We start from the raw sequence: 8,960 nt of genomic DNA on the forward strand, positions 1-8,960 counted from the left end.
TTGGTTCCATTCCTGCACAAGACTGGAAGTTGGTAATTTTACTCACTATGACAAAGTCACTTCTGTGGCCTGATAGAAAGCTCTTTGATGTTTCTTGCAATAATAAAATCTCTGCTTTCTCGCCCATAAATAATCTCACTGAAAGACTGAATCCAAACGCCTGGTGGCCAGAATGACAGGCACAGATAGCTCATTCTTTCCCAGGAAGGACGGGCATGACGTGAGCTGTGCAGACAGAAAGCAGCCCTCGTTCGAGGAGGCCCCGAGGGTCCCGGCCTCCAAAGGGGACACCCGAGCAGACCGCCACACTCCTCCCCCAAAGGGCCCATGAAGCCACCATGAGTGGCACCAGGCCTGCCCCTGGCTGCCCTACGTGCTTTGCAGAACTGTATCTGGACATAAAATCAATGCGGTTTTCCCAGGAAAAATAAACCGGGCTATTTATGGACAACATAAAATTGCAACCACAGGCATATAATTCATAGGTGATACAAAATAACCAAACACAACAAGCTCTTAAGCTAATGATTTGTTTCTATAAAAACGATATATGCTGGGGCGCCTGGGTGGCTCAGTTGGTTAAGCGACTGCCTTCGGCTCAGGTCATGATCCTGGAGTCCCGGGATCGAGTCCCGCATCAGGCTCCCTGCTTGGCAGGGAGTCTGCTTCTCCCTCTGACCCTCATGATCTATCTCATTCTCTCTCTCAAATAAATAAATAAAATCTTTAAAAAAAAAAACAAAAACGATACATGCTTGTTATAAAATGCAATCATAAAGAAAAATACACGGAGAAAAGCCACATACATCCAGATGATTCTGTCACTCGGACATGTATCGTGAACGTTCACTGCACGGGATCCCAGACACCTCTCACGTGTACGTAAAATTAGAGACGAACACTTGACAGGAACAGGGTCACGTCATACGTGCAGGGGCTGGCTCTGACCTGATCCTGTTTATCAAGTACATACCCGTTCACTATCATCCACCAGCAAGAAGCAGCTGCAAAGCAAGTGCCGAAGATTTCAGAAAAATATGGGCTTTAAACCCAGCCCTGAGAAAATTCGATCCATGACTGGGTTGCTGCAGATAACGAGGCAAAGCCTCACAGCCGTGTGAGAGCACGTCTTCCGGACACGGGCATGCGTGAGCTACTCACCATCCAGCAGCTCGGCCCCAAGGCCCATCCAGGCCCCATGCTTCCATGTCCCCCTCACATCACTGCTAGGGTTCTTTGCGGTGTGGGGCGGTGTGGTCCTCAGAGTCCACACCCGCGTCCCTGGCCAGACCCCGTGAATCTGACTTTCCAGGGGGTGGTCAGGTTAACGATCTTGGGCTGGCAGGGGACCCTGGATTATCTGGGTGGGCAGTGTCATCAGGAGGGTCCTGGTGAGGAAGCAGGAGCGTCAAGAATCAGGGAGAAGATGGGAGGGACAGCTGAGGACAGAGAGGACGCTCTCCCGGAGGGTGGGCCCCGGGCCAAGGAACGTGAGAGCCTCTAGAAGCCGGAAAGACAAGGAAACAGACTCTGGCCAGAGCCCCGAAGAAACACAGCCCTGTGGGCCTACTTATGACGTAAGATCATAAATCTGTATTGTCTACACCACTGGGTCTGCGGTGACTTAAGTGAGCACAGGACGCTTCATGGAGGGGAGTCCGTCTTGCTCTTGATGGTGGGACCCCTGGGCAGAGGGAACCCCAGCGCTACACCCCGAGCGCCCCTGGACACTCTCAGGTGGCTGAGGCCGTGTCACATCCGGCGTGCCCCACCCCAGGGGCCGGAGGGAAGCAGACTGAGGGGCTCATCTTCAGGGAAGGTGGCTGTGGGCTCAGGCCTGACCGTGGAGGCCTGGTTTCCCCAGCCTATCTCCCACGTGAGAACACTTGGAAAACGTTCTGAAGTTGTCTTTGGGCGCCTCTGAATACCGCTGCTGGCTTCCTGCAACCAGTGTGCGGGCGCTTTACGTGAGCAAGGCCGGAGGACTGGGTGCTCTGGCATGGACAGGACGTCTGCACCCTACGCACCATGCGGCTGACAACTCAGATCTGGAAAATCAAAGGCTGCGCCAGGAAGCTGTCCGCGACCTCTCCTCGCACGCTTCCTCCCCCACTTGCCGGAACCGTTTGTCTTATCACCTGCCTCGAAATCCACTGGATGCACCTCAGAATGAGAATTTACTCAACCACGCATACAGAAAGTTCAACCAGTTTAATGCAAAATACTTTTCTCATTTTGAAATAATTTTAGACTCCCAAAAATTTGCAAAAATAGGACAGAGTTCATATGCCCAGCTTCCCCAACCACCACCTTACATAACCACAGAACAAGAATCCAAGCGTCCTGGTAACAGCCTGCACATCGCTGGGCCCCAGCGGCTGCCCGTCACTGCCCTTCCTGGCCCGGGGCCCGCGTGGCCGTCGGTCTGTCTCCCCGGACCCCAGGTCTCTCAGGACCCTGACACCTGTGAAGAGCACCGGTCTTCACTCTGCAGACCGTGTGTTGTCTGGAGTCTGCTCACTGCAGTGAGGTAAGAACACCCCAGGAGAGTGTCAGAGGGGGACATGAGCCGTGGGCAGGTCGCCCAGCATGACCACACAGACGTCTCTGCTGCACCGAGGGAGGCCCCAGACCAGGCACACTCGGCCCGACTCCAGGCCCCCGGCCGGTTCTCGACAGCCCCTGTGGCTGTGTGGGACTGCCCCCCCCCCCCGCTAGTTCTGTGGGGGACAGACCACCGCCAGGAGCTGTCTCTCCCCCACCGACAGGGATCCCAGTAGTGATACTGTCGGCGTGGACTCGTGCAGAGTCACTGATTCTGAAGACTAACCCGGTACAATATTCTGTGGCTCAAACTGGCCCAGACGTGGCTTCCAACAAGCCCCTAGCGTATTTCCGGCAATTCCTTACTTTCTGACACAAAATGGTCCGGGCTCAGGTTGATTTCCCACTCTGGCCCGGGCGCCAGCCAGCCCTTCAGGAGCCTGGTTCCAGCCGTCGGGAGCAGCACCCCGGCCGCGGCCCGAGATGGGGCGTGGGTGTGCACCTGCTGCAGGTGTCGCTGCTCGAGGCCCCTGGCTGCCAGAGCCGGCAGGTGCCCACATGGGTGCACGCACAACACCTAAGTCCGTCTCTCTGTCCAGCCACCCTACCTGTGACGCAACAGGGACTCCCAAGATCCCGGCTCTTCTCTGCGCTCCCCAGTTCTCCGGTCCTAGAACACTCGCTTCCAGAGCTGGCCAGAGAACAGACCGTGTCTTCTCGTCCCCAGCCCGGTCCGACTCCTGCCTTCCACAGCTGCAGGGGGCGCTATGCCCCACCCCCACCGCGGTGTCACTTCTGAGCACGGGGAACAGGAATCCGGCTCAGAGGCAGAGCTACACGGCACACCGGCGACCATCCTCCATCCTCCTCAGTGTCTGCTTTGTCCTTCCTCAATTTCGTGTTTGCACAAACGTGCAGCTACTTCTGGTTTCCCGTCTTCCTTGTTACTACAGATGCTTCCAGAGTCTGCTTTCTCACGTCCAGCACCCGTGGTGGGAGGTCAGCCGTGTCACTTCAGATTCTGCGCTCCCTGCCACGCGAGCCGCAGGTCACAGAAAGCTCGCACATGTGGGCATCTGGGTCACCTTAGTGTTTTGTAACTACAAACAAGGCCACACCAACAACCTTGCGCATACGTAATTCTGGACAGTCAGCAGATACAAACTAGTTTCATGGCTCAGTTTGGTTTGGTGATAAAAACCAAGATACTTCACCAACTGGACGACAATGTGAAAAAAGTCTGTAGCACATGACAGGGTAAGACAGAGACCAAATACTCAACAGCGACAAACCGCAGTGGGCACAGGAGATGCTAAGCCACCCACGTGGTGAACGGGGCAGAGTCAGCACCACGGACGTGGCACCAGCCGCGGGAGGGACTCACGTCAGGTAGGGTCTAAGCCAAGACGCATCCACCACGGAAGGACTGAAAACTGAGGAGCTGAAGGCAGAGAACTGGACACGGACACGCCTCTACCACCCACGGCCGAGGAGTGGGCAGTGGCGACTTTTGGGAGCCCAGACCTGGGTCATGGCTGGCTGTCCCCCCCAGGGTCACTGTCTGGGTGGGGATGTGTCCGCCGTCTTCCATTAGCCACACTGGGACCAAAGCCAGCTGGCTGGGAGCCAGGGAAGGCAGCGCCGGGCCCAGACCCACACACGTGGCAGTCCGTGCGTGGGCCTGAACCCTGGCCGCGTACGGAGGCCGCCCAGAAATCCCGGCTAGGGCCTGAGGACGTGTGAGGTTTAAGTGACTGCAGGCAACTCTGGTGGCGGCTCTGGCTAACGAGACGCCCCGGGACCGTCGCCAACACGTGTCATCCTGGATGTTCTTTCAGAGGGAGACGCTGGGGGACCACGTGTGTGAGGTAAACTACACATGTCCTGACACCCTGTTTCCCAGTGACAATAGACAGAGCCTTATAATTAAACTATAACACAGTCTGCACCTGTCAGAAAACGAGCCTTTGGTTAAAAGATACTTGGTGTTCAGACATTACCAGAAAAACATCACTAAGTCGAATAGGTCAAAAGCCAGACGATCTCTCCTTTCCAAGTTTATACTCTGTGTTTTGTTTAAAAAAAGAAACAGGAATTGAACCAGTGTAAAGAAGCACAACAAGGAAACCATCTTGCCAGGAACGGCTTCTCCCAGTATCCGTGTCTCTGTGGGAGGGCGAAGCTGAGAGCACTCAGCGGGCCGGACCGGGAAGCCGGGAAGCCACGCACAGTATCACGCCGTGGAGTCACCGTGTCACCCAGGCTGCGCGTCCCCTGGCCAAGCGGGCGTGACTCCGCACTCCTACCTCCCGCCCGCCACGGGTCTCCCTAGAAAGTCTACCACGCACGACATAAAGATAAAACCTAACACTCTTGGGGGAAAATGAGATCTAAAACCACAATAATTTTTCAAAATAACCTGGGAAACAGCAGGATGAACTGTTTCTGTCAAGGAGGGCGTTCCAGAAGCTTCTACGTCACAGCACCTAACCACTAGCCGCCAGCTGACAAGGTTGCACGATAGCTCCGTCCCGGAACACGGGGAAGCTGGTGGTCTTCCTTCCATTAGAAGTTAAGTTTTTGCCTCTGGTTTCCCACCGATCAAATCTCCAAATCCCAGTTTTTCCAGGGGTTCCTGTGCCATCAGCTGCCTACGAGAAGGGAAGAAAACAAAGAGCGCCGTCTGCACAGGGCCTGTGCTTTCACTCCCATCCCGCCCAACCAGTGTCCCGGGGGCTGCCTGCGGGCAGGGACTCTGCTGCTCTGGGCCCCGAAGGGCCTCTCTGCGCCCTCCTCCTTCTGGCTGACACCTGCACCTCTGGACCCAAGAGAGACACCCGCCCCCCAACGCAGGGCACGGCCAGAACCCGAAGGAAGCAGGCAGACCACGGTGAGGCTCCCCGAGGGCCCAGTCTGGAGCAGACCCCTGGCCTCCAGGTCCCTGTGAAGACGCCCTGGACAAAGTGTGGACAGGACAGGACAGGACAGACTTTATTTGGTACAACTGACCCTGAATAACACAGGGGTTAGGGGACCAAACACCTGCGTAGTCGAGGATCCGTCTATAACTCCGGGCTCCCCAAAAGCTTAAGGACTAACAGCCTACTGCTGACCGGAAACCTCAGCTATAACATAAGTGTATCCTAACAAAACGTAAGCCAGAGAAAAGAGTTATTAAGAAAATGATAAGGAAGAAACATATTTCCAGGACTGTACTGCATTTATCGAAGAAGTCTGTATGTAAGCAGACCCGTGCTGTTCACGGTCACCGCATCTGTTAGCTTTACTCTGAGTTATCAGACACACCCAGATGCGTGGTGCGTGGGCTCCACGTCCTCTCAGTCCTGCCCCAGGCCCAGCACGGTCTCACAGCTGGCCAGCGGCCGTGTCCTGCTCCCACTGCCTCCCTATAACCAGCCGTGTGCCAGCCTCCCACCACGTCCACGTAAGTCAGGGCCACGAAGACAGGGATGCCCCGCACAGAGCACATGCTGAGCTCAGGAGCCTCCCCCATCTGGCCTCCCGCCGCCCACGCTCCAGGGAATCGGGAGGCCTAGGTTTCATTGTTTTGTTTTGGGGGCGGGGGTGGGTCGACCCGAACTCTCAGAGGCATCTGTCCATCCTGCTTGCTGGCGGGGGAGGTTGGGGGGGGGACAGCGTCCCCGCAGGAACCGCCAGGCTCAGCCGACACACGGCCCGCCATCACTTCATACACTGTGTCCCAGCTCCCACCGCTGAGCCCGCGGACTGCCCCAAGCCCGGCGGGCCAGTGCAGGCAGCCCGGAGTTCAGCCAGCATGCTGGGCACCGCGGGACGTCCAAGGCACCTGCTCAGATGACCCGCTTTCTGCAGGTTCGCGGGGGTCCAGTGGGAGCAGGCCACACTTCTGCAGAAACACAAAGCCCCGCAGGGAGATGATCTCTATCCAAACTTCACAAAGGCTGTCACTTACCCCTCAGGAAAACGTCCCCAGAATTGCAAAGTTCAGTCAGTACAATTTAATCTAGAAGCAGGTTCAATTCTACAGCATGGAATGCACGCACTACTCCTTAAACCCAAATGAGAAAAACAATGATGAATTTTCAACACATCTTGGCAAAAGAGGCCATCTGGCCGAGTTCCTGAGACTGGCCTCTGGGACCACACTGTGATCAGCAGAGCAACGACCCCCAGATGACACCCTCCTTGCTGCCTGTGTCACCCTCCACGGCAGAGGGGGATTCGGGCTACAGGTGAAACACAGTTGCTAACTGCTGATTCTGAGGTGACGTCACCCAGGACAACGCAACCTCATCACATGAATCCTGGAAATCAGAGACAGATGGGAAGCGAGGAAGGGTTGAAGAGATACACCGTCGCCAGCTTTGAGAGGGCAGAGGGCCACGAGCCAAAGAGCACGGGCGCCTCTAGAAGCTGGGGAAGGCAGGGAGCAATTCTGCCCTGGAGCCTCCAGAAGGAATGCAGCCTGTCCACGCCCTGACTGGGCCCCATGACACCCATGTCAGACTTCCTGCTGCAGAAGGGCAGGTGGGCTGGCGGCACACCAACCCAGGCACAGGGCCAGCGGCGCTCCTCCCGACATGCTGTCATGACAGGACGGGCCTGCGTGTTTAGCGGCACGAAGAAGGAATAAGGAGGAAAAAACTAGAAGCCAAATAAGACATGGTTCAAGATATCCTTTCTACAGATCTGTTAATCTTCGTAAAATCCAGCTCCTTGGCAAGATCCTAAAAACAACAAATACAACGTTTAACAAGTTCTAAAGCCAAAAGGATGATTTCAATGCCTCCCTTTAGCATAAGGGAAGAGACCATCCCGTTTCCAGTCCAGTACTTTAGGGACTGAGCCAGCATTGAGTGCATGATTTAGGGCAACCGGATTTCCGGGAGGCCTGGCCTTCACACCAACCCGCGCTCCGGGACGCGGCTGCATGGCCCGATGACCGCCCCATGGCACGGGGACCCAAGTGAAATGATTACAGAGCCTTGAGATCGCGGATCGTAGGTGTACTTGTTTTCTCTGCCAACAAAGCAATCCCAAACTTAACAGCTTTTCCCGTGAGAAAATGTGGCCCACAGCTACAACAGCGCACGTACTTCCCCATCTGGCTACAACGGCCCACGGCCTCAAGGGGCAACTTTAAAAACTTGTTGTGATCCAGTTTTTTACAAAGACGCATACAGAGGCACGAACCAGTAAGTCATGTCTGGGATTTCAGCACAAAAGGGAAAGGGAAGAAAAGAGGTTTGTAAAAAGCAGGAGGAGCAAATGTGCAAAACCTAGATACTGAATCCGGGTGGTCGTGGATTTTCATTAAAAACCATCCAAAAGCCTATGGCCAAAATCACTGACCAAGTCAGAAACACAACGTACCCTTTAAATTTATCTTAACATCGCCTGACCAGCCAGCGAAGCCACTTGAAGTAACAGAACCCACAGAGTGGCCAGCTGCATCCGTTGGTCCCCATCGACCTCAGCAGGCCTCAGGGGAGGCTGGTCTCCAGAAGCTGTGCTGAGCAAGGCATGGCCACACGGAGAGCAGGCAGCTCACTCCCAGGGTCAAATGGGGAGAAAAGACAGGGCCCTTCTGCTGGCCCTTCACCAGGCAGGCCAGGAGCCTCTCTGGGGACACAAGCAGCCCAACTCCGGAACAACTCCCAGCAGGAGCAGCTACCTGTGTGTGCTGGGGACTCTGGCCTGCACAATGTGATTAATCCAAGCTTCAGAGGGGCGGGTGAGCCTGAACAACTCCGGAGACAGAGTGAGGGCCTCACCTGACGGCCCCACTCCCCAAAGGGCCCATCCCCAAGGTCCCACGTGTCCACAAATAGCCCTCAACACACCTGTGGGCCTGAGAAACCCAAGAGATTTTGCCCTGAGGGAAATGTCTGAGTTTGTTATGGGAGAATGGAAACGGGCTCCAACTGGATTGGTTTATGTCACCCCACCTTCAGACAAAACCATCTGAAGACTGGATTCCTTAATGAGCTAATGAAGGGCTCAAAAAGCATCAATAAAAGTTCCCATCCCCACTACATAAGTACCTGCCTTTCTCCATTAAGGACTAAAACAGTTCTTAAGCAAAATCTCAACGGATCATAGGAACATTTGTTTTATTTAAAAGTGAGCTCTGGTAGATTCTGGTCAAGAACAAATCCTTTGTCTTTTTTTTTTTTTTTTTAAGATTTTATTTATTTATTTGAGAGAGAGAATGAGATAGATCATGAGGGTCAGAGGGAGAAGCAGACTCCCTGCCGAGCAGGGAGCCCGATGCGAGACTCGATCCCGGGACTCCAGGATCATGACCCGAGCCGAAGGTAGTCGCTCAACCGACTGAGCCACCCAGGCACCCTGTCCTTTTTTTTTTTAAAGATTTTATTTATTTGAGAGAGAGAGAATGAGAGAGAGCACGAGAG

General features: G+C 54.8%; 1 protein-coding gene across 3 annotated transcripts in view; it reads right to left on the bottom strand.

The window, feature by feature from the left end:
- Positions 1–2,196: 2,196 nt before the first annotated feature.
- Positions 2,197–8,960, bottom strand: part of LOC117999271 (cytochrome c oxidase assembly protein COX19) — a 7,948-nt gene continuing 1,184 nt past the window's right edge. Inside the window, exons 3-5 of one of the 3 annotated variants that reach the window (XR_004676247.1) lie at positions 6,371–6,430; positions 4,964–5,195; positions 2,197–4,609 (exon numbers count right to left, since the gene is read on the bottom strand). Coding sequence is in view for 2 of the 3 variants with exons in the window: in XM_034988222.1 (XP_034844113.1) it covers positions 5,117–5,195; positions 6,371–6,430 (139 nt within the window). In the remaining variant the exon portion in view is untranslated. Of the gene's footprint in view, positions 5,196–6,370; positions 6,431–8,960 lie in introns of all 3 variants that reach the window. The other 2 variants (XM_034988222.1, XM_034988223.1) reach the window with 2 other exon arrangements.

The sequence above is a fragment of the Mirounga leonina genome, unplaced genomic scaffold (assembly GCF_011800145.1).
Source record: "Mirounga leonina isolate KUSES-001 unplaced genomic scaffold, KU_Mleo_1.0 Mir_454, whole genome shotgun sequence".
Taxonomy (NCBI): Eukaryota; Metazoa; Chordata; class Mammalia; order Carnivora; family Phocidae; genus Mirounga; species Mirounga leonina.